General features: G+C 50.3%; 1 protein-coding gene across 4 annotated transcripts in view; it reads right to left on the reverse strand.

The window, feature by feature from the left end:
- CGN (cingulin) overlaps positions 1–26,211 on the reverse strand; it is a 251,828-nt gene that overhangs the window by 28,024 nt on the left and 197,593 nt on the right. For all 4 annotated transcript variants that reach the window (XM_086947325.1, XM_086947326.1, XM_086947324.1 and 1 more), the window contains exons 14-15: positions 12,599–12,769; positions 10,095–10,256 (exon numbers count right to left, since the gene is read on the reverse strand). In XM_086947325.1, the coding sequence (XP_086803451.1) occupies positions 10,095–10,256; positions 12,599–12,769 (333 nt within the window). The remainder of the gene's footprint in view (positions 1–10,094; positions 10,257–12,598; positions 12,770–26,211) is intronic.

Below are 26,211 nucleotides of genomic sequence, written 5' to 3' on the forward strand. Positions count from 1 at the left end.
ACAGGGGCGTGGTCTAAATCAAGTTAACTAGCATGTGTGCCTATGAAAACCCCTCCAATTAGCCTACCTTTGGAAAACTTTTTCTTCAAAGGATTTCACTTCCTCCTACAAGGCAGCTCACCTAGCATGACGTCTACACTCTGACCCATGATTTCGCTGGCCTCCATCTGGAGCACAGTGTAGGGCACTCTTTCCAGCCAGGCAGAAGGACACAGTAGGGAAACTGAGCCCACAAACCCTGTGTGAGACACTTAAGGGGATAGAAGCCTGGAAGGAAATTAAAGGCTGTGAATCTCCTTTTTTGTAGCACTAACGATTCCTGCATGGAGGTCGCGCAAAAGCATTTTCATTTACAATAATGAATCTTTACACAAATTCTATTTGAGCATAAAAGGTCCCGGAGCCGCACTCTGCGGCCAGCGTGCGGCGGTGCTTGTGTCATTAACAGGGATAAAAGCCCCGTCGTCGAGGTGTGGCACAGCCGTGATTGATTATATGGGGGGGTGGGCGGCGCTGCTAAATGATGTGCGAAATACCGGGCCTTTGTAGAGCCAGAGCGTGAAGTCGGAGACACTGTGCATAGCAGACACATTCTCCTGATTGCCCCTCGAGAGCACTGACTGCTGCACTATCATTCCCTGCACGTTTCTAGGCGCTATTCGATTTTCAGTGGTATAAAATTGATTTATCACTAAACATGCCAGAACTATTTTATTTGCAGTCCTAAAATATATTTTTTAAAACGTATTCGGGCCCGAAAATAGAGCCCGATAGAGACCCGTTTCGAGGCTCTCTAAAAATAACTGCCGGTGCTCAGACCCGGACAGACCCGGCCCACTTAAAGCCCTGCAGTTAGTGAAGTGGAAAGGATATCCATTTTTGCGGAATGGGAGTGAGGTTCACGTCACGGGTGCGTGATGTATTATGAGTAGCCAACATAACAGAACTGGCCTATTTTATAGACTGCACGCCTTGGATATTCTCCCCAGGTAGACTGAGAATACTCCATACAAAACGCTAATGTGCACTAGTTTAAGACTTCCCTTTTCAAAGCCCTACATTAATGCCGTTTCACATTGTTAATGTTATGTTATGTTATGTTAATAACTTTTATTCGGTGCACAGCTGCCCCAGCGAAGGGGCGTCCTGGCGCCTGATCAAGTACCACAACACAACAAATCGATGCTGGAAAGAGAAGTGATCAGTCAGCAGAAGCGAACAAATGGGTTTTTATAGCACGTCTGAAGAGAGTCAGGCTGTTAAGGGCACGAATATGGACAGGAAGGGAGTTCCATAATCCAGCCGCCAAAACTCGAAAGGAACGACCTCCTATCCTACTCAGTCTAAACCTAGTCGTAATCGCCAGATGAAGAGATTCCGACCTGAGAGACCGCGTGGGGACATAGGGGGAAACATCGCAGGCCCCTTCCACTTGCCCTGGTGACACCACAGCACCTTCCACAGCCACAGTAGATTCAGAGCATGTACATCCAATCACTTTCGAGCTTTGCAGGGTACCAGAGCGGTTAAAAGTTAGCAATAGGTGCGTGGAGGTCCGTAAACCACCCACTCACAGAAGATCTTTTATAGACTCCCCTGGTTTGTAGTATACCTGCTAGCAGTCAGTAGGTCTTTGGAATGCAGAGAAAAATTCGATCTTGAATGTAATAATTCACCGAGAACATTCTGCGGTTAGGTACTGGCCCTGGCATCAAGCAGAGGGAGTCGAATGCATCCCCTCCATAGAAATGTCTCCGCGTCCCAGCCAATGGAGTGTCTTCTAGGGTCGCTGCTGCGGTGTAGTGTACTATCGTGCACCCCCAGCAGCGGCCTCTTCACTTTCATGGTAGTGAACTCGATGCAGACTGCAAGCAAATTAGCTCTACCACCCATGCCATATTTTTTCTTCCTTTAGCTCAGTAACTTGCAGTTTTTTACATGTAGAATGCAGTTGACCCTTTCGCCTGCGATAGACAACTCCATTAATAATCCTAGTAGAGGACGGTTTGTTGGAGATAAATCCTGATCTTCCTTAAAGGGGGAGCGGTGGCGGCTTCTTCGGGGTCTGAGGAGCACGTGTGTTACCGGGCAGTATCTGTTCGTCTCCTCCTGGGTACCACTGATGCTGCTGTGTTTTTTTTTTTTGAAAATTTCTTTATTTGCAAGTTAGGTCACTGTATATTGTATAGACATTCGTACAGTAGTTCTCCACGTTGTGACATATATTTCTGTATACATTGCAAACATTTACATTTTCCGTTTTCTGCGTTCACTAACGTCCCAACTCCCTTAAAGCCTCCCCGTTCCACCCCCCCCCCCCCCCGGCACTCAACATTCCACATAACAGCAATGTATTGGTTTTGCATCAATGTGTACAATACAATCTGTATCCAGTAGGGTACCGATCCCCGTTTGCATCATATATGCGTATCAGAGCATTCCCAGTGTGTCTGCAACTCGGCTCCCGTGTACAATCGGTCACGGGCGTAGTATCCCCCTGTGAGAGATGGCAGACTCAGACTAGTCCTCTTGGTCCTGCACACCTTGCTCGAATTCTATGAGTAGGGCGTTCCATTCCATTGAGATGGGATGTTTCCTAAGGCCTCTACGCTCTTCCCTGCCTAGTTCCTGTCCCTCGGCCTTGCCCCACCTGACCACCTCCCCGCTCCAGGTCTCTATGTCTGGCAGCCTTGCCGACTTCCATCTCATCGCCACTGACCTCTTCGCTATTAGCAATGCCAGATCCACAAATCTGGACTCCACACTTCAATTTTTCTCTTTGTGTCCTATCCCCAGCATGCAATAAGAGGCAGATGTGTAGGGTCTATCCGGTACTATATCATTCAGTATGTGATGTATCGTGGCCTAGTAGTGTCCCAGCTTAGGGCATTCCCAGAACATGTGTAACATGCCTGCGTCTTCCTGCCGGCATCTGGGGCAAGTATCGGGCGCAGTCGGGAACATTATGTGAATTCTTCGAGGAGTCAAGTATGCCCTGTGTATAATCATCAATTGTATAAATGTAAACCTGGGGTTCCGAGACACTTTCTTCGGCAATTTCAATACCAGGTCCCATTCTTTGACGCTCAACGCCACTTCCAGGTCCTCCTCCCATCTCAATTTCAGGGGTTGTAGGGGGTCAGCCCTGCCTTCCCGTATCCCAGCAGTCAACCATTTGGTCAAGTGTCCGCCCGCCCCCATGAGGTACTGCATAGTGATCAGCGTGTTGATGGTGGGCTCCACCCCGTCCCCCCCCCAATGGGTGCCTATGTAGTGTGCCAATTGTGCATGCTGCAGAAAGAGCGCCCTTGGCGCCTGGTGAAGCCTGGCGAATTCCTCATATGGCAATAGCCTGTTATCCGAGAAGAAATCCCCGATTTGTGTTATCCCCGCCTCCTGCCACACCCGTAGTCTCCTTTCCGTCATCGGACCCGTCCCCAGCGGTATGCCCAGCAGTGGTATCGAGGGTGCATAATTCGACCGCCCATTTGTATACCTGACCGCCCTCTTCCAGTACACGAGGGCCAGTTTGAGTAGGGGTGGAGTCGACGCCGGTGCCTTGGCCCCTGGCAGTAACAGCCGGTGTATGACCCCCCGGAGTCTGTCGTCCTCTGTCATGTTCAGTTCGTGTAAATTGCGGCCAGCCAACCAATAAGCTAGCCATTGCAGTTGGCATGCACAGCTGTAAGCGAATAAATCAGGCACTCCCAAGCCGCCCCTATCCGTGGGTAGCTGCAGCCGGGTCATACTTATGCGTCTCCTGCCCTTCCCCCATATTAGGTCGAGCAATAGAGTGTTAAGTTTCTTAAAATAAGGCATAGGGATAGAGACTGGTAGATTCGTGAAGAAGTATAGGAGACGCGGCAGTACCACCATTTTTGATATAGCCACCCTCCCTGCCACCGATAGCGGTAAGGTAGTCCAGAACTGTACCCGATCAGTAAGGTTGGTCAGTGCTCGCCCCAGGTTCCCGTCCAGCAGGTCCTGCGGTTGCCGGTATATCTGGAGACCCAGGTACTTGAATGTTACAGGCGCCACCTGGAAACAGTGCGGCGGAAACTGAACATGTGTTCCCGCCACCGGGCTACGAAAGCCAAACCCATACGACTTTGTCTCATTAATGGCGAGGCCCGATAACTCTCGGAAAGCCTCAAAGACCCGCGGCAGCGGTGTCACTGGGTTATTTATGTCTCTGAGGAAGAGCAGTATGTCGTCGGCATACGCCGATATGACATGATGGGTATTGAGCCTAGTAATCCCCACCGCAGCCGCCATAGTTCGGACTTTCAGCATTAGTGGCTCCAGGGCGATTATAAACAGCAGTGGCGAGAGAGGGCACCCCTGCCTTGTGCCTCTCGCTAGGTCTATCCGATCAGAGATGCAGTTGTTGGTCCGAACCCGTGCCGTAGGCTTCCGGTACAACAGAGATACCCAGTCTATAAATCCGGCGGGCAACCCAAATTTGGACATGGCCGCGAACATGTAGTCCCATCTGAGTGTATCAAACGCCTGCCATAGGTCCAGCGAGATACAACCCTCAGTGACACTTCCCCCTGCGGTGGGAGACATTAGTTGGTGGAGCCTTCGCAGATTTAGTGCTGTGCTCCTGTTCGGGACGAACCCGCATTGATCGGGGTGTACCATTTCTTGGATGTGTTGAGACAGGCGCATCGCCAGTATCTTACTGAGTATTTTGGAGTCAGTGTTCAAAAGTGATAGTGGTCTGTAGTTGTCAGGTCTCAAAGCATCCCTACCCGGTTTCTGAAGGGAGACAATTAGGGCTTGCAGTGTCGTGTCGGGTAGGCCATCGTTTTTCAGTGCCTCGTTATACACCTCATGCAGGCGGGGGGCCAGTAGGTCTATGTATGTTAAGTAAAACTCCGCCGGGAGTCCATCTGACCCGGGTGCCTTGTTTCTAGGCAGAGCCCTAATCGCCATTCTAATTTCCGCTACCGTAATGGGTTTCGCCAGCTCCTCGCCATGCGCCGCGCTCAGTTGAGGAACGCATACATCGGAGAGGAAGTCCTCTAACGCCGGTTCCGAGAGTGGAGGGTGCGGGCCGTACAGTGCAGCGTAGTAACGCCGGAACGTCGCGTTGATTTCCCGCTGCCCTTGCACTAAGTCCCCTGAGGGCCCCTGGATCTCCATGATAGGGGCAGCTGCCGGTGCGTCCCTGGTCAGGCGCGCCAGCAGCGCACCCGCCCTGTCCGCCTGTGCGTGTTGTCGCGTGGTGTATTCCCTATAGTCGAGAACCCTCAATTCCTCTAAAAGTTCTGCATACCGTATATTAGCCTCCTGTAGTTGTGTGAGGGCGCCGCCCGTGCCTGCGGCCTCGATTTCCAGTGCCGTTAAACCGCTTTCTATCTCTCGCAGTCTCCTCAGTACCTGGTGTTTGATGCCTACCTTGGTGCCCATGGCCACCCCGCGAATGGTCGCCTTGAAAGCGTCCCATTCGACCTTCCTGGAGCTTGCTGAACCCGTGTTTTCCGTGAAGTAGTGTGTGGTAGCATCTGATAGGGTGGACTTAAAAATCGAGTCTTCGAGGAGGCCTGGGGACAGCCGCCATGTCGGTATCGGGGTAGGTATTCTTCCCCATGACAGGGACAATTCCACCGGATTGTGGTCCGAGAGCGTCTTCCCCATATGTCCTACCTGCACAATTGACGGCGTAAGTGTCTTGGAGCAAAAGATGCGATCTATCCTGGTGTGGAGGTTGTGTGGTGGGGAGTAGAATGTGTATTCCCTGTGTGCTGTATGTAGTGCCCGCCATGAGTCAACTAGGTCCCATCCCTCAGCCCAACGTGCCAATGCCTCTGCCTGTTTTCTACTCTCAGCTGCGTGCAGAGGGGGGTGAGATCTGTCGAGCGTGAGGTCCAGTACCGCGTTGCAGTCTCCACCTATAATCCAATCATACTCCACCCAATCCGTTAGTGCTCTACCCAGTTCCACAAAGAACTGCGATTGCCCTACGTTCGGGGCATACAAGCAGCCAAGCACCACACACACACCATTCAGCAATCCCTTAGCAAGCACGTAGCGGCCTTCCCTGTCTATCTTAGAGTCAATGAGCTTAAACGGGACCGAGCTGTTAATCCAAATGGCCGCCCCCCGGGAAAATGCAGAGTACTTAGTGGCGAGGAGCTGGCCCCTCCATTTCCGCAACATTTTGGCCTCCTCTGATTCATTCAGGTGCGTCTCCTGCAGGAATGCTATGTGTACCCTCCGCCTACGCAGTTGTGCCAGAACTCTGTGCCTTTTGTGTACTGAGCCCAGTCCCCGTACATTCCAAGTGCAGACCACATAATCATTAGGGGACGACATTACCCTGGATATCCTCAAAATGTTCCAAAACCATTGTCCATATCATCATTGACCACAAAATGGAAATTTTTAGTGCCACGTTTGCAAACATCACCCCAACTCTTAGGTCCCCCTCTACAACCTCAGAGGACCAAACCGTAACACCCAACATGGGTATAGAAATCTTGGAACCGTGCCTAGGCTTGGAGGTGTGAGCCCAGTCAAACATTCACAACAAAGTACGTTCAAAAGTCTCGTAACCATTGTCCCCTAGGTTCAAAGGTGTCCCAGGTTCCTGGTTCCCCCCCCCCACTTTGTCAAATGAGAGCATCCGCTACTTTACCAGTCCGTCGCTGCAGGGGTTACGATCACATGTCTGCCGCCATCTGTGCAGTAATTTGGGGAAACAGCTGAATGCTTCCATCCGTGTCCGAGGCCGCTGTGTGGGAACTCGTCCGACTCTCCGATGGAGATCCGTTGTGCTCGTCATGTTCCGCCAGTGCGTTGGTGGTTAGTCGTGCTACCGCTGCCGAGTCGTCTTCTCCCTCCTCCTGGCCTGGATGTCCCACGTCGGCCCCCTCCGTGTCCGGGTGACTAGGGCGACCCTGGGGCTCTGTCCGGCTGTCCGTCCTCTGTGTTTCCGGCACCTCCTGTTCTCCGTGTGAGGGGTGCACCGGGGTGAGCGTGACCTCCAGCCACTCCGAAGCCTCCTCCGGATTGTCGAAGAAGTAAGTTCTGTGGTCGTGAATGACTCTGAGGCGTGCCGGGTAGAACAGGGCATATTTTATATTTCCCGCAATGATTTCTTCACTCCCCAGAAAGAAGCTCTGGCCCTTTGCACTGCTTGCGTGAAGTCTGGGTATATGGATACTGAGTGGTTCTCAAATTTTATGGGGCCTTTTTCCCTTGCGGCCTGCAGGATGGCGTCTCTGTCCTTAAAGTGGAGCAGGCGTGCTATCAAGGGGCGAGGGGGAGCCCCCGGCTTCGGTGGTCTGGGAGGGACTCTGTGTGCCCTTTCCACGCTGTACATCTGGGTGAGGTCCGCCGGGTCTGCTACGGTCCTTAGCCATTCCTCCACAAAGCGGGTCGGATTTTTCCCCTCACTCCGTTCCGGCACGCCCAAGATGCGTACATTGTTGCGTCTCGAGCGCCCTTCCGCATCGTCAACTCTTTCCCTCAGGTGTTGCATTTGCTTCTCCAGATTTTCCAATCTCGTGGAGTGTTCCGTTTGCTGGGGTATCAAATCGGCAAGTGCGAGTTTCTGCTCCGACACTTTCTCCGCCAGCTTCTTATGATCGTCTTTAAGTAGCGACAGGCCGGTTGACATCGTATCCATACGAATTTCGAGAGCCTCTCTGGATGCCCGGATCTCCGACAGTATGAGGTCCAACTTAGCCTCTTGGGAGGTAGTACCCGTGGGCGGAATCGCGTCGTCATTTGAGGATGCCAGCGGATCCTCCGAACCAGACGCCTGCGCGCCACCACGAGGGATTCTGTGCCGCCCCATCTTGCACCTCCACCACGTACACCGCGGGCGGTATGTCGTCGCCCTGTCTTCCTTCCCCTACTATTTCCGGTGTCTCACCGCCGGGCCGGGCCAGGTGTGGGTAGTGCCGTGTAATAGTGCACCTCAGGGGGTAGTCTGACGCCTCGGCCCACCGTGCGACCAGCGGCGCCAGGCACGCCAGTGGTCAGTCCAGGATCTCCGGCCCACCTCTCAGCCAAGCCAGGTGTAGTGTCGTGTCCTGAGTGGCGTGGAGCGCAAGGTGATGAGCCCTCCGAGTCGAGGGTGTCCAGGTTTCTGCAGGTCCGAGCCAGTCCGCAAATCTATCGCGTGGCTCCAGTAACTGACTGGCGATTAGTCCCCTTCAGCCCTGGGATGAGGTGTAACTGTTCCGGCGTTATTGATGCCTGAATGGGATTCCCGGTACCCTCAGGGATAGGCCACCATCGCTGCAGCCCATACGGCGCTATCACTGGAGCCGGCCGTGCAGGAAGCTGTCCCTCCGGTGCGTGGCAAACTGCGCACCCCAATATCCATTAGGCCGACATGCAGGCCCGCCTAGCAAGGACTGACCCGCCTCAGCAGCAGGCGCGTGACCCCCGCCAGTGGCTCCGGCTGTCTCCCTACTCGTGGGGGCTCGTTGTGCTCCTCCGGGGGTCAGACACTGCCTGTGCCGTGGTCCGCCGTCCCGCCCGATCCGGCCATCACCATCCCCGCTCACCTCGTACAGGCCTGTCTATCTCCTGGTCGTGGCCCTCTGCAGCGGATAGCTCCGTGGGTCAGGCGCCGGCCGTAATTCAAGCTCCGCGCGCCCCACCGTGCTCCGGGTTCAGACTCCCCTAGCGGCCGGCGGCTTCCCAGCACGTTCCGACCTCCTCCGGTCAATCCGCGGGTGTCGCTGTAGCAGTGTGATCGTTGGTGTTGCTCCGGTGTGGTCAGAGCCCCAGGGTCCACTCCGCCGTGCTCGGCGATTCCACACAGCCGTGCGCGCCGCACTTCCGGTCCGCCCGCCAGACCACTGTGGGCCGCGGTCTCCTGGGCGGCAGTGGGCCTCTCTTCCTGTGTGCGACATCCTTAGTCAGCAGCTCTCTACCAGGGTTCCCGACGCCGTCAGCCAGGCCCCGGCAGCGCAGATCAGGTTCGGCGAGTATCCGGCGAGGGGGTTAGGGGCCAGATCCCACTATCATAGGATAATTGCCAGGATTATAGGGGAAGCTAGGACGGAGCTCTTCTAACTCACGTCCACCATGTTCGGCTGTTGGCCACGCCCCCCTGATGCTGCTGTGTTATGCCTGTGGTTGCTCCCATGGCTACCTCGGAGGGCCAGGTCTCACTACGACACTTGCTGGGGCTTGGGAACCCCGACACAGCGTGACAAAGGTCGCCGGAAGAAAAGCAGCAAAAAAGGCCGTTGGGGGAGCAGTCTCAGATTTTTCTCTGCCCGCCCACCACAATATATATAGATATTTTGTTCTTTGATATTGCAAATAGAAGTCTAACTGTTCCTGCACTGTGCTTTGAAGAACATTTTCCCACACTCGCCTAGGCGCAACACTTTACATTGCACACAATACGAGCAACTACGGCATGGAAAAAAACAGTTTTTATGCACACAGATTACAATTAATTTAAAGAGGAAAACACATGGACTATTTCAAGCACAATTCTGTGCGGTTTTATCTCTCTAAGGAGGGGGGCCTTTCGCCGCAGCCTCCAACGCCGATGGCGCCTCAGAGCTCTCCCAGCAGTCTCTGAGAAGGCAGAGACTGCTCAGCGAATCGTGGCGCTGCTTTCCTGCTAGTATAGCCGCTCCAGGATTGGCCACATCTTCGCTCTCCCGCTCAGATACTACTGTGTAGCCAGCTGCCTTTCTCCAACCCGGCTGTGATTGCAGAAATAGAAATGACCACCACCTGCCAGGCACGGCCCGGCCTGGCATGCATGTCAGAGCCAATCATAGAACAATAAAATGATATTGATTCATTATCTTATTTTTATGTGGCTGACTGACGAGCGGGACAACACTCCTCCGCCATTACGCACAGGGTGCAGAGTCAGACTGGGACAAAAAATATGCCCCGGCGCCAAAATAAAAGTGAGCCACATAAGCGGATCATACAGAAAAAAAGTGGTATTATATGGGAAATAAAAAGTAAAAATAGACCCCAAACTGCCAAAAACCCGCCCACACACTAATCTGCAAGACCGGCACAGCCTGGCCAGTCCAACCCTACGTCTGCAGAGGGAACCCCTTGATAACACTGAAGCCCCCAGTGATGACAGTACTCACCTCCCATCCTTTAGCCTGCCGAAGGCGGTCATCCTGGGAGCGTTTCTTCGAGTCTATCTCTTGGCTCAAGTTCTGAAGGCGCTGCGTGAGCAGCTCCTTGTCCAGCTCGGCGCTCTCCTTCTCTGCCTGGCTCTCCTGCAGAGCTTGTTTCAAACGCTGGACCTGTAGGAGAACAGCAAATCAGCACCACGAAGAAAGAACATAGCACAATACCAGACGACCACTGGCAACCCAAATAGGTCTGGTCTTAATAAGCCTGAAATAGTTTTGTTATTTCTTGTTTTGCAAACATTTGCATCACCCAAACGAGTATAAGTAAAACGCCGCCGTCTAAACTTGGCGTGTATATGTTTGCAGATAAAGTTAAGGTGTGAATATTACACGAAAACAAATAAATCAAAAAACTCGATATGAAAGCAGAGGATGGTCCACCAGTCGTGGCGCTCTGTAGAGGACTACATCTTTCTAGGCGGATTTGCACATTTCCACAGAGAGAACTGTTGTGCAACATTAGAGGAAAAGGTAATAAGAAAAAGAATAATTCAGGGAAGAGGCCAGGAAGAAGAAAAAATAAAACAGCTGGTGGTGAAGGCCACGCCGCAGAGTCCCTTCATTAGCAATGTGAAGGTCAAGGTGATGAGAAGATGGAACCCAACAACCCAAACTGAGAAACAAATATCATTCATAGCTGTATCTGGTCAAGGGCTGCACCCAGGAAAACCCATTCCAGGTGAAAACACTGGCCTGGGCTTCTCAGCCAGTACGTGAGCATTCAAGCACGTGCGGTGCCCTCATGAGAGCATCTGTGCATGGTCAAGCCCAAACAATCAATGGCAAAGTCACTAGATCAGGCGTGGACTATCAGCATTTTGGCTTGTTCTTTCATGTTTGTTTATAAAACATTTCTGGTGTCAAAAGAAACACATTACAATAGTGGTCCTGGGCACCGAAGGGAAGTACTTTTTGTTTAGATGTGCTCTTTGTGAAATGGGCAGAATGCAGTCACTCAGAGTGAAGTCTATGGCTGACCCACTGCCCCATGCTGTAGTAGGTGAAATAAACATGTGAATGACATCACAGAGCAATGGATGATTAGGGCTGGCTTAAGGCTCCACATATATAATTTTAGTAAAATCAAAGGGCCCTGGCAAACCCAGACCCGAAAAAGCCATAAGATACCTTTACCACTAGAGAGCAGACATTAACAATCGGGGAGATTGGGTGGGTTTATTTATCACAAAAGTGTCTCATTGGTGCCCTCTTTTCGCAGTTTGGGGTCAATGGTCCACACACTTTAGACAGTTTCTGAGGGTGCTAGAATCGAGCACCAGTTAGACATGGGAAAGAACGTAAACAGCATTTCCTAGCCAGTGATGTAAAATGTGAAAGCAAGACCTGCTGCACACTTATGTATAAGTTCAAGCAAAAATGCCAGTGGCTGGCTTACTTGAATAATAAAAGAGGAACCGAAATACTGATGTTCCACATCTTCGCTCATGGATTCTGAACTTTGTCCATTGTGACATCATTTTTGCTTGAACTTCTACATAAGTGTGCAGCAGGCCTTGCTTTCATTGTATTCAGTGTGTCTTTCTAAGCACATTTTGAGGGGTTCCAGGGACTTGCCCCTCACCTGCATGCACCTTCTGCAATACAGCATCTCTTCTACGTGTAACCTGAGCAGTGCGCCTAGTATTTCCCTCAAAACTAAAACCCTGTTCTTTTGCTGCAGTGATGTAAAATGTACCTGGAAAGGGCCCGAAAATGATCGGGAAAGATTAGTAAAAGAAAAAAAAAAGGCCCTGTTGTTGTCACAAGTTAGTCTACCAGGACAGAGCGCGCTTCAAACGGCAGACCCCAGAAAATCCCAGATTGTGAAACAAAGGTGCCTGTAATGTTTATTTTTACACAAATAAACAGAGGAGGTGAGGGCGTTTGCAGGTTATTGACCACAAAAAACACTGTAAATGGTTTATGCTGCTCAAACTTCCAGTACACCCTCGTAGTTTGGAGACTGGCGCACAAGGACTTTTGAATCAGAACACATTTATATGATACCACAACGTGATTTCTGAGAAGTTTATCTGTAGACAGACTCTCTGAACCCTGTTCTTTCTTTTGAATGCTGAAAATTATGAAAGTGCTTCTCATTTGGATCCCCCTCTCTTGTTTGCGCTACAGTGACTGAATATTGCCTCATCTACATTAGCAGTCATGTTATCAAAAACATGCAAAAAAAAAGGCCAACTTAATTATTTCTTTCAACGTAAATAAAGCACCAGCAGCAAGACAAGGATATTTTTTCCAAACAGAAACCCTCACATGTTATTAGGGGCTGGAAGTCTGGCTAAGCTGGGAGTCTGTGCATCGCTGCTAAGTAATTCAAGTCCATGTCTAAGATTTACATCCTGTTCACCCTGACCAAATGAAACAATATGTTCTCTGGTCCTAAGAAGGAAGGATACTTTTAAAAAGAACAGTGAATATGTGTGTTTGTGCATTACCTCCTCTTGCAGGCGAGTGACACTGAACTGAACCCTCTCCGCCTCGCCTGCCCTCTCCTTCGCATGCTTTTGGGACTCCGTGATCTCCTTGCGGGACTTCTCCTTGTAGTCTTCCAGCTGCGCCTGCAGATCGGCGAGCGAACTGCGGGACTCATCGGCCATCTGGTCCAACTAAAGACGGTGAGAGATATTAATGGGAAATGGTTAGAATGTCTAGAGCTGTTCTCAACTGCGGATGGTGATGAATTACTTGGATACTTTGGCCAAGATGGATTAGTTACTTACCTGTAATCCTAGTTCTCTTCCAGGGATATACTCATAAAAGTCATAATCACTGAATAATCTCCACCCATTAGCGGGAACCCGGAACACATAACTAACAGCATACATATGTGTAAATATATAACAAAAGTACATAGTACTATAGAAATTATACACATATACATGTATACACTAATAATATGCAGCCCAACCATAACCTGTAGGCTAAGAAAGCCATAATTACATATTTTCTGCAGAATGAAAATAAACCATAGAAACAATGCAAGAAAAAGGCAGGAGCCTAAAATGCATTCCACAGACAGAAAAACATTTTATTTTCATCAAGGAAACTGTAATAAAAGGCAATTAGCCTATGTAGGCTGCATAAAGAAATAACATCCCTGTACAGAAAATCAGACTGGCACCTCGCATTTAAGGCCTCAGAGAATCTGAACACTTTGCCTTTAAGGCCTCCAGGGGGAACTCTGCTCCCATCATGCCCCACAGGTGACAGTTAGGTCAGTTCTTTTGTACGGTACAGTAAACCTTGCAGGTATCTGCATATACAAGATCAAAACAAACATATTAAACCATAATGCTACTGCTCGACCGGGGGAGGCGGGAGGGTGCTTATGACTTTAATGAGTATACCCCTGAAAGAGAACTAGGATTACAGGTAAGTAACTAATCCTTCTCTTCCAGGGGATACTCATTAATAGTCATAAGCACTGAATAGAATAGCAAGCTTATACCCACTCCAAAGTGAGCGAGCAGAAAATATAACATTAACAGTTTGACACACATATTCTAGCTAGAAGCAGCAAATACATTTCTGAGCGATGCCTGCCCAACCTGAGCATCAGCCTGTGTGTCTGAGTCAAGATAGTAATGGCGAGTAAAGGTATGCACTGAACGCCATGTAGCTGCTTTACAGATTTCTGCCATATAAACATTTCTAAGGAGAGCTGTAGTGGAAGCTTTCCCTCTTGTAGAATGAGTCTTAGGTCTTCCTGTCAAAGACCTGTTTGACAACTGATACACTAGGACAATACAAGACACAATCCATCTAGATATGGACCTTTTGGAGGCCTCAGAGCCCGTATTATTAGGACCATAGTTGCTGAACAAACTATCTGACTGCCTCAAAGTCTTTGTTCTGTCCAGATAAAACTTAAGAACTCTTAAGATCTAAAGAATTTAGAGCTCTTTCAGCAGGATTGGTAGGATTTGGGAAAAAAGTCGGTAATGTTATAGTCTGATTAATGTGAAAATCTGACAACCTTGGGCAAAAAGGAAGGATGCGTCCTGAGTACCACTCTATTAGCATGAAACACAATGAAAGGTTCCTTGCAACACAGAGCCTGGATCTCGCTCACTCTACGAGCAAAAGTAATGGCTACAAGGAACGCTACCTTCCAAGTCAAGTGTTGCAAGGATGTCTTATGTATAGGTTCAAAAGGAGCACCCATTAAACTTAGTTAACACCACATTAAGCTCCCAAGGTGGAGAAGGGGACCTGACTGGCGGATACACCTTTCGTAAACCTTCCAGAAAATCTTTCACTACAAGGATCCTAAAAAAAGAAGTCTGAGTAGGAGATTTCCTGTAGGCCGTGATCGCTGCAAGATGGACTTTAATAGAGCTAAACTGAAGACCAGACCTCGCCAAATGAGGTCTGGTCAAATAAGGTAGAATCACCTGTTCTTGACCATGTATAGGATCAAGACCATTGTTCTCACACCACAGAAAGAATCTTTTCCATTTAAAACCATCTGATTTCCTTGTAGAAGGACGTTTCGCCTCCTTAAGGATATGCATACACTCTGGATTCAACTGCAAGTGTCCATACTGGATGACTTCAGGAGCCATGCTGCCAGGCGTAGGGAGGACAGGTTGGGGTGGAACACTCTCCCCATTTGCTTGGACAGAAGATCCAGGCAACACGGCAACCTCCTGTGTGGCACTTCCGACAACTGAAGGAGATCTGGAAACCACCATTGGCGTGGCCACTCGGGGGCAATCAGAATCATCCTGGACTTGGTTTTGTACATCCTGTTGATTACTGTTGGTATCAATGGGGTCGGAGGAAAAGAGTACAGTAAGTTCTGACACCAGTCTATCAAAAGGGCATTCCCTTGAGACCCGACCTGGGGAAACCTGGACGCAAAGGCGGGGCATTTTGCGTTTCCCGCGTCTGCGAACAGGTCGATATCTGGAATTCCCCCATGCTTGAAAAATACTGTTTGCGACTTCCTCGTTGAGGACCCAATCGTGAACCTCGATGAAGTCCCTGCTGAGGAAATCCGCCTGCGAGTTGAGGGACCCGGGCAGATGCACTGCTGTTATCTACAAGTCTCTCGCCAGTAGCCAATTCCAGATGGTCTGGGCTTCCATGGACCTGGTACCCCCTGCTTGTTTAAATAACACATTGTAGTTGTATTGTCTGTTTGCACCAGGAGGGACCGAGACTGGAATGATGGAAACAGGGACTTGAGAGCCAGATGAACCGCTCTTAGTTCCAGCAGGTTGATGTGATAGCCCTTCTCGGATTCTGACCATAGCCCTTGTACTTGCAGAGGGCCCATATGAGCACCCCAACCCTGGCGTCCGTGATCAGAGTTTGAGTCGGAGGGTCTTGATGAAATGGCACTCCTTGCATTAAGTGGGACCACTTCATCCACCATCGGATGGAATCTTTGGCGGACTGATGAAGGAGTATTCGATCCTCCCAGCACCCCGTCCTCTGTCTCCACTGATCCTCTAAACACTGTTGCAGAGGACGCATGTGCAATCTTGCGTTTGGAACTATGAAGATGTACGACGCCATCGACCCCAGAAGAGAGGATACTTGGCGAACTGTCGGGGACGTGGTTTGAACAAGAAGCTGGCATTTCGTCCTGATTGATAACCACCTCTCCTCCGAAGAACACACGTTTTCTTCTGCTGTGTCCAAAAGAGCCCCCAGATAGTGGATTTGCTGGGTTGGGTTCATTATCGATTTCTTGAAATTGACCTGAAGACCCAACTTGTGCATGAGATGAAGGCATATTGAAAGATGATCTTCCAGAAGAGATGGGGATGAACTTTTTAGGAGCCAATCGTCCAAGTAAGGATATATGAAAATCCTCGGTCTCCGAAGGAAGGCAGCTACCACTGCCATACACTTCGAGAATGTTCGGGGAGCTCACTTTAGTCCGAACGGAAGTACTGCATACTGGTAGTGATGAACAGGCACTTGAAATCTGAGAAATATGCGATGCCTTTTTGAGATTGGAACATGAAAATATGCATCCTTCAGGTCGATGGAACACATCCAGTCCCCCTGATGTAACTGGGGAAATATTTGATGGAGGGCAAACATCTGAAATTTCTCCCTTCGAATAAATCTGTTCAACAACCTTAAATCCAGTATAGGTCTGAATTCTGCATTGGGACCTTTCTTTCTCACCAAGAAGTGGGAGTACAGACCTTGGTTTCACTGTGACAGAGGAACTTCCTCTATGGCTTTTTTGCACAAAAGGATGATTACTTCTTCTTGTAGAAGTTTTTGACTTTGGTGAAAAACTTTCTTTGGACGTATGGCAGGAGGAGGTGATTTGAATTTGAGGAGATAACCGTTTTTGATTAGGTCGATGACCCATCTGTCCTTTGTCAATTTTCTCCACTCGTCCAAGTATAGAGCAATGCTTCCTCCTACCGGAGTGGACCACATCTGTGGAGGAAGTTCTTTCTCATTCCTTCTGAGGTTGCTTCGCCGCAGAGGACTGCTGTCTATTTCCTCCTCTGCCTCGCCCAGGCCTGCGCTGTTGAAACTGCGACTTTGTTGAGACTGCCCCTGGTTTTGCATCGACCAGTTTGATGTTTGCCCACGTTGTTGAAACGACCTCTTGTCGTAAGGGTGAAAACGACGATGGAACTCCTTCTTTTTCTCTAGGCCAACCGCTTTTAGAGTATCAAGCTCCGCTTTCATCTTGGCCATCTCATCATCCGCATGAGATCCAAATAATGATGACCCATTGAAAGGTAGATTAACCATTTTCCTTTGGGCATCTGGCTTAAGGCCCGTGAGGCGCAGCCAAGCCGACCTCCTAGAGCATATGCCGTAGGCATACCTATGCGCTGCAAGATCCGCAGAATCAGCCGCCGCACTGATACTCTGGTTTGCCACCAAACCACCTTTTCCCACAATCTCAAGGAAGTCCTTCTGATCTTCCTTGGGTAGCTTCTCTGCAAATCTAGACAGAGTCCCATAGGAGACGATCATAGCGACCCAGTAAAGCCGCAGCACTGGCCACTCTCATGACTGACCCAGCTGTGTTACACATCCTCCGCCCCAAGGAGTCCATGTTTTTACTGTCTTTGTCTGGCGGAGCAGATGAGACAGACGTTGCTGAGTGGGCCTTCCTGGCCGCCGCCACTATTAGCGAATCTGGAGGTGGATCTGTACGCAGAAACAGAGGATCCTGATCCGGTGCTTTATACTTTTTTGCAATTCTTGAAGGCCCGGAGCCCACTGTAGCTGACGTCAAGAAGGTCTTCATTGCTGGTTCCAACAAACCAGGCACCAACGGAAGAAGAGGTCCAGCAGACGATTTATGATGTAGCGTTTCAAATATGACAGAAGACTTCACCCGAGGCACTGCCATCGTTATATTGAACTTGCTAGACCCAAGGCATAATACCTCATTGAAAGTTCCCAGATCATCCACCGGAGATATCCTGGAAGGTGGCGTAGATGAGATCGTGGGTGAATAGTCTCTGTAAGACGATCTCGATGGAGAGAAAGAGGCAGGAGATCTATGCCTTCTCCTAGGAGTAGGAGATCGATGAGACCTACTGCGCTCTCTAGAATGCAAACTCCTCCGCACTGGAGATCTAGATCTTCTTGGAGAACCAATAGCCAGTGGCCTTGAAGCTGCCAAAGTAAGAAGCCTGTCATTAGGCCCTGGCTGCATCTTCCAATGGCGTATGCTTTCCAGCCATCTAGGAGACATATTCACAGGCGGTGTTCTACGCACCGGAGAGCCCTCCGGGGTAACCTGCACAATCTGAATTCCCATTGAGGAATAAGACGCTGCAGAAGAACTCCGAATAGACTGCGGAGATCTTGAAGTAGTCTCTCTAGGAACCAATTGCCTGTCCCTGAATTTCTCGATGTCGAGCCAGAATGCGCCACAATAGAATATTCTTTGTGCGGAGTGGCTCTTACAACTGAAGACCTGTCCACAGATGTCCTCGACGTCAGGTCTTTTGACGTAGACCTTGGAGGGTCAGCCAAAGCTCTTGACGCCGACTCCGACCTCGACAAAGACCTATGAAAGGTCAGAGAGGCCGATCCAGGATGTCTCGACGCCGAACGCGAGGCAGGTGGCGGAGACCTCGACATAGGACTTCCTCGACGTTGTTTGCAGTTTCGACGACGACAGAGCCCTTTCAAGCCTCGAACCAGAGGCATGTCGCGACATGGACCCATGTCTCGACGGCGACCTTTATCTTCTCCCTTTTTCAGGTCTCGATGTCGTGGCTCTATCTCTCGACGTCGACCTCACTCTTCCTCTCGACGTCGACCTCACTCTTCCTCTCGACGTCGACCTCACTCTTCCTCTCGACGTCGACCTCACTCTTCCTCTAAACGTCGACCTCACTCTTCCTCTCAACGTCGACCTCACTCTCACTCTCGACGATCATCTCAGCAACCAGACACCAAACGCCTTGACATCGACAAGCTTCTCGACGGCAACCTCAATCTCCGCTTCAACGTCGATGTACTTCTTTCCACTGGTTTTGACGTCAACATACCGGACTACGATCTAGATTTCGACGTCGAACTCACTTTTTTCGACGTTAACGCTTCCTGATGTCGTTTTTTTCTTGCTTTTACCCACAGGAGAGGCAGACCTTCGACGTTTTGACAAAGAGGGGGGGGGTCTTCCAGATGACAACACACTTCTTGCCCCCTTTTCCTGATGCCTTTCCCTCTCAAGAAGTCCCAAAAGTCAAATTTTCACTTTCCTTTAAAGTTCTTCTGGAAAGCTTGAGGCAATGATAACTTTTTTCCACATCATGTGTGGAAGGTATACAAACCACACAAACAGAATGGGGATCTGTTTTTGACATCTTCTTCCCACAGGAAGGACAGTTGTAGAATAAAGGTGGCATAACGGACTAAAAAATACTAGAATAATTTAGTCAGAAAAGGTAGAAAATTACCACCAGCAACAAATACTGTCAAATAAGACAGGAAAAAACACTAATTCTGACTGAAAAATAATCAAATTCAGCAGAGCTCAAGTTCCAGGTTTCTCACAGAGCAAGCCGGAAAAAAGAAGGAGTAGTTTCTTACCTGTAACTCCAGTTCTGTAGTAGGGGTATCTCTGTTATAGTCATAATCTAGTGAATAGTCCCGCTCATGTGCGTGGACCCCGGAGCAATCAAAAATAATCTCTTACGCTGTCTTCAGTGCAGTCCTGCATAGACACCTAAGAGAAAATTAAAGACAATAATGCAGCCTATATTCACAAGGCTACACTGTCCAGTACTTCAACTAGAAATGCAAAGGATATTCCACCAATATCACATTTAACACAGTCTGCTAAGTTTCACCAATAGAGAAACTTCCCCTTCACCGAATCATTGGAATGATTGAGAGGAAGGGATGGACAGACAAGCCCCATAGGCTGCCTTTATGTGTCTGGAAAAAGGATACCGTGCCTTTAAGGAACTCTCAAGAGACCCTCGGTATCCCAGGATGCACAGCAATAGTCCTTTTACTTTCAGTTCTTTTTGCAGGTGTATAAAGCAAGGCCTGTAGCATACATTACAGTACCATTTTCTCCACTGGGGAGGAGGGCGGGTGCTTATGACTATAACAGAGATACCCCTACTACAGAACTGGAGTTACAGGTACGAAACTACTCCTTCTGCAGTAGGGGAGCTCTGTGTATAGTCATAATCTAGTGAATAGAATGGCAAGCATCCCCACAAACAACCCGGCGGTGGAGAAAAAGACAACACCACTACAGTGTAAACAGATTTCTCAACGAAGCCTGCCCAACCTGAGCATCTGCTCTGGCGTCAGAGTCCAGACAGCAATTCTTAGCAAAGGTATGGACCGACTTCCAAGTGGCAGCCCTGCAGATCTCTGCAAAGGGAGCATTTCGAAGCAAAGCTGTTGTAGCTACTTTGCCCCTGGTAAAATGAGCCTTAGGCTTACCCCCTAAGGTCTTGTTCGCTTTCTGATAACATAGCTGGATACATGACACAATCCACCTAGAGATGGACTGTTTAGAAGTAGCCAGACTAGTCCTGAACGACCCATAGTTCACAAACAATTGGTCGGACCTACGAATCTCCTTGGTCTTATCCAGGTAGAATTTCAACACCCTTCTGACATCCAGGGAATGAAGAGACTGTCCCACTCGAGTGGAAGTGTTCTGAAAAAATGTTGGTAAAGTTATAGTCTGATTAACATGAAAATCAGAGATCACCTTAGGAAGGAACTTCGGGTGAGTACGCATGACAACCTTAGCAGCATGAAATACAGAATAAGGTTCCTGGTAACACAATGTCTGAATTTCACTCACCCTGTGGGCCGATGTAATGGCCACGAGGAACGCCGCCTTCCACGACAGGTGCTGCAGTGAAGCCTTGTGAATAGGCTCGAAAGGTTCCTTCATCAACCTGGACAGCACCACATTTAGCTCCCACGAAGGCGAAGGAAGCCGAACAGGAGGGAACACCTTCTTCAATCCTTCCAAAAAATCCTTTATCACAGGAATCTGGAAGGATGTTTGCGAAGGGCATTTCCTGTATGCAGTCAATGCAGCGAGGTGAACCTTAATGGAATGGAAATTAAGGCCAGACTGAGCTAGATGCAGAAGGTATGGAAGGATGACATCCTCCTTGCAGGTCGTCGGATCATATTTCTTAGACGTGCACCAGATGCAGAATCTCTTCCACTTGTAAGCGTAAGAAGTCCTAGTGGAAGGCCTCTTAGCCTCCTTCAATATGTCCATGCAATCCTCAGGAAGATTCAAGTGGCCATATTGCACTATCTCAGGAGCCATGCCGCCAAACTCAACAATGAGAGGTTAGGGTGCACCATCTGCCCCCCGAACTTCGTGAGAAGTTCCGGCCGACACGGCAGCTGCCGGTGAGGTAGGAGCGACCGGTGAAGCAGGTCGGTGAACCACTACTGCCTGGGCCATTCCGGAGCGATGAGGATAATTCGCGCCCTGGACTGGGACAGCTTGATGAGCACCACTGGAATCAGGGGAATGGGTGGAAAAGCGTACAGAAAGCTGTTCGACCAGCTGATCCATAACGCGTTCCCCAGAGCCCCTGGTTGGTAATACCTCGAGGTGAAGTCGCGGCATTTTCTGTTTGACGGTGGCGAACAGATCTACGTCTGGAGTGCCCCACATGGCGAAGATGTCGTCGAGCACCTCGTCGTTTATGACCCACTCGTGGTTTTATTGGATCAACCTGCTGAGGGCGTTCGCCTGAACATTCTGCACACCTGGCAGATGAGTCGCCGTTATCGTCAATCCTCTGGCTAGCAGCCAGTGCCAGATCGCCTGCGCTTCTTGTGACAGGGTGCGCAATCTTGAGCCCCCCCTGCTTGTTGAGGTAATACATAGTGGTCGTATTGTCTGTCTGCACAAGCAAGGAGTTGGTCTGGAAGGACAGATGAAAGGACTTCAGTGCCAAGTGAACAGCTCTGAGCTCCAGGAAATTGATGTGATACGTGGACTCCGCCGGAGACCACGTTCCCTGGATCTGATGATGGTCTGAATGCGCCCCCCATCCCTGGAGAGACCCATCCGTCACGATAGTCTGAGTGGGAATGTCCTTGTGGAAAGGAACCCCCCACTCGACAACTAAGATCCTCCAACCAAGCGCTTGCCGCAGTTCCGCGCATCCACAGATCCACCATGGGAGGAAGATCCTTCTCCTACCTGGCGGCCAAGACCTGGAACTCTCTCCCCACTCCCCTCCGCCTCACACAGAACCACATTTCCTTCAGAAAGGAACTTAAAACCTGGCTATTCGATAAATAAAACACCCCTTCACACAAGCGCCTTGAGACCCTATGGGTGAGTAGTGCGCTATACAAATTGCTGAACTTGAACTTGAGGAGATTCTCCGCTGAGCACCACCATCTCAGGGACTGTCTGGCATGAAGCGACAACCAGACCCTGTCGTCCCAGCACCCTCTCTTCTGGTCCCACTGATCCTCCAAACATTCGTGCAGCGGCCTCATGTGTAGGCGCGCATGTATAGCGAGGAAGATGCAAGAGGCCATCGACCCCAGTAGAGAAGACACCGTCCTCACTGTTGTAGATGGAGCAGCTATGAGAGCCTGAGCCTTCCGAAGGATCAATAAGCGCCTCTCCTCCGAAGGAGACACGCTTGCTGACAGCGTATTGATGGAGGCTCCCAAGTACTGGAGGCACTGGACAGGAATCAGGACAGACTTGGACATATTTATGTGCAACCCCAGCTGGTTCAGCAGGACGGCCGTCCTGTTAAAGTGCATTTGTGCTTCCTGGAAGGTGGAGGCCTTGATCAACCAGTCGTCCAGGTAAGGGTAGACAAACACCCTGGTCTTGCGCAGGTGAGCTGCCACCACAGCCATGCATTTAGAAAAAGTCCTGGGTGCAGACTTCAGTCTAAACGGTAGTACGGTGTACTGATAGTGATTGGTGCCGGCGAGGAAGCGCAGGAACTTCCGGTGTTTCTGTGCAATGGGCACATGGAAGTACGCATCTTACAGATCTATCGCGCAAAGCCAGTCTCCCCTCTGTAGCTGAGGATAGATCTGGTGCAAAGACAGCATGCAAAACTTTTCCCTGCGAATCCATTTGGTTGCTTGTCGCAAATCCAGAATGGGCCTGAACTCGTTCTTGTCCTTCTACCGCACTAGGAAGAAACATGAGTAAAGACCCTTTCCCCTTTGAGACAGAGGGACGTCTTCTATCGCCCTTTTTCTTAACAGGATATCGGCCTCCGCCTGGAGCTTGCGCAGTTGGAACTGCGAGCAAACTGGTGGAATTGCTGGAGGCGGGCTGGTGAAACGAAGACTGTATCCATTGCAAACAATATTCAACACCCACTTGTCCGGAGTAATTTTTCTCCACTCTGCCAGGTAATGTTGGATGCTTCCCCCCACCGGAGTGGGTAACGGATGTAACATCATGTAACATCATTTTTATTGCAGTACCAAAGTATTGTGTATATATAGTACAAAGATGAATATTAAATCAATGCAGTGTTGTGACGCACAATTGTCCAACGGCCACTACTACACAGCCTGTATGCCCCCATCCAGAAGGCCGGGCTGGGGCGGTAATATGTCCATCTCCTGCATCTTCTTTCGAGTTCCGTTGATTTAAACCACAGGAGGACGTGGACCGCTTTTGAATTTTCGCCCCTCCCCCTATCAACAACCCCCCAAACTCCCCAAAACCTCCCCCATGGCTGCGCTATAGTGGAATTCTAGAAAATGTAAGTTCCGGTATGTGCAATAAGGAATGTAACATCCGCTAAGGGTGCGCTCTCGGCGTGCTAGTGGGGTCATCTATATCAGAGTCCGTGTCTCCCCCCATCCCCTCTCCAGTACCATCTCGAAGTGCCTGCACTAGAGTCTCCCACGCTGTCGCCCTCTCCAAGGCTTTCTCATCCGCAGCCCTTCTAGCCAGTTGATATCGCAAGGTGCTTTCACTCGCCGCCCACTTTAGACATTCATTATACCAGCGCTTATACGTGGGCCCTTTTTTAGACTTCCAATTCCTGGTGATTTCCCTCTTCGCTAATATAAATCCCATGTCTATAAACTTGCTGGTCGTCTTATTTATAGGCGTGTGAGGAAACCAGTGCAGCACTCCCACCGCTTTAGTATATTGTAGCTCTCTATCCGTGGCGTTGTTCAGTGCCTTCCCAATCCCCTGCCAATAATCCCTCAACTGGGGGCAGTCCCAGAGCATATGACCCAAGTCTGCCTCCAGTGTACTGCATCTAGGGCAGGCCGCCTGTTCCACCCCAAAATACTGCTTCAGTTTCCCTGGTGTAAGGTATGCCCTATGAAGAACATAGAAGTGTATAAGTTGGAATCTGGCGTTTCTCGTGCTCTTTCGCGCCCTCCGCAGCAGTTGACCCCAGGTGGTGTCGGGGATCTCCATTTGGAGGTCCCGTTCCCATTTAGCTTTCAGGGCAGTGAGCGGCTGCAGGGTTTCCCGTAACATTCGGGAATACAGACAGGTCACTGCCTTAAAAGTTCCCGCCGCCATCATCGTGTATTGGCAGGCCATAGAAGTAGTAGGTTCCTGCAGCCCTTCGCCCCAGTGTTCTTGCATGGCCCCATTCACTGCCGCGTGCAGTAGATAATCTCCCCTGGGTAAGTCGAATCGGTCCTGCAGAGCCTGGAACGGAAGCAGTGCCCCGTCCTCATAGAGGTCGCCCAACATCTGTAGCCCAGCATCCTCCCAACCCCTGCAGTCTCGACCAATCCCCGCCATGAGGTAGGGCCGTGATCATGCCCAGCGGAATCTCCGGTGCATACATTCGCCGGATTCCCGCTCGTCTACGTGCCCGGTTCCAGCAAAGCCGAAACGTCTGTTCCTCCACCGTCAGGTCTCTGACGAGCAGTCTTTGATGAAGGGTAATATACGCAAGCACATGACGTGGGGTGCCCTCGTCTCTACCTTGGTCCGGGCCTCGGTAGACCCTCGCAATCTCTTGGGTAAAGGTTTGCAGCTGTGCCGCCAGATAATAGCATTCAAAATCAGGAACTGCCATACCTCGCTCATCTTTGGGCCGCACGAGGGTGTCTAGCGCTATTTGTCACCTACCCATACCCCAAAGAAGGTGTATAACCAACGATCTCAAACGGCGGAAGACGGAGCCGGGTATCCAAACCGGCAGGGTTCGGAAGTAATATAGCAGCCTTGGGAGCGCCACCATCTTCAGCAAGGAGACACGACCCGCCATTGAGAGTGGTAGAGTGGCCCAGAAGTCCATGCTCCCTTTCAGGGCGTTAATGCAACGGGTGATATTACCATCCAGCATATCTGTTGGTATATGGTATACATAAACCCCCAAATAGTGTAGGCAATGAGGCTCCCATCTGAGCTCCTGTGTGGTGAGAGGGCACGGTTCTCCCTGTCGCAACGGGAATAGACAAGACTTAGCCCAGTTGACCTTCAGGCCCGACAGTCTCCCGAACAATCCAAGGAGGCGCCTCGCTCCCTCCAGTTCCTCATCTGCATTAGCCAAAAACATCAGCAGGTCGTCAGAGTACAGTGAAATGGCGTGCGGTCTGGCCCTACAGGCCAGTTCCCTATAATAGCGCCCTATCTGGCTTCTGCTGCGAAAGGTTCCATCGCCGGCGCGAATAAAAGGGGGGAAAGTGAGCATCCCTGTCTAGTTCCGCGGCGCACCGGATATTGTCCCGAGATCAGCTAACCCACTCGAACCCTCGCCGTGGCCTCTGTATATAGCACTTTGGTCCAGCTGATGTAGCCCTCCCCTAGGCCAAAGCGCCTCATCACTCCATATAAATAACCCCACTCTAGACTGTTGAACGCTTTCTCGATATCTATGGAGAACACTAGGGGTGTAGTCTCTTCCGTCAACCGAGCGCCCAGCAGCCGAGTCAGCCTACGGATGTTATGGGTGGTGTTCCGCGTAGGGATGAAACCGGATTGGTCTCTATGAATCAGGCCCGTCATGTGGGTTAGCAATCTATTAGCCAAGATGTTACTCAGAATCTTATAATCTGTCGTCAGCATGGATAATGGGCGATAGGAGGAGAGGTCACTGCTCGCTCTACCAGGCTTCAACAAAGGAACCATAAGAGCCTCACACATGGAGTGAGGTAGTCTCCCTCTCGACTTCGCTTCGTTGTAAACCGATTGCAACTGCGGGGCTAAGTACTCCAGATATTTGCTATAGAACTCGATCGGCAGACCGTCAAGCCCCTGGGTTTTATTCCGAGCCATCTGCTTCACCGTGCATCCTATTTCCCCTATCGTTATAGCACGGCCTAGCTCCTCTGCCTCCGTTTGTTCCAACTGTGGCAACTGCAGTCCCCCAAGAAAAGCGTCAAGCTCCTCCTCCCCGCCCACCGGCCCGCTCTTATACAGGCCCTCATAATAAGTCCTGAACCTACCCAGGATCCCGGCCTGGGTATGGCAAAGCCCGCCCCCCTCCACCTCGATGGACACGATTGGAGTACCTCGCCGAAGCGGGTTGGCAAGCCAGGCCAACATAGTCCCCGCCTTATCGCCCTCCGCATGCGCCCTAGTCAGGTAGACCTTGTGATCGAAACTACGCAGTCGCTCCAACTCCACCGC

The sequence above is a fragment of the Lissotriton vulgaris genome, chromosome 12, assembly GCF_964263255.1.
Source record: "Lissotriton vulgaris chromosome 12, aLisVul1.2, whole genome shotgun sequence".
Lineage (NCBI taxonomy): Eukaryota > Metazoa > Chordata > Amphibia > Caudata > Salamandridae > Lissotriton > Lissotriton vulgaris.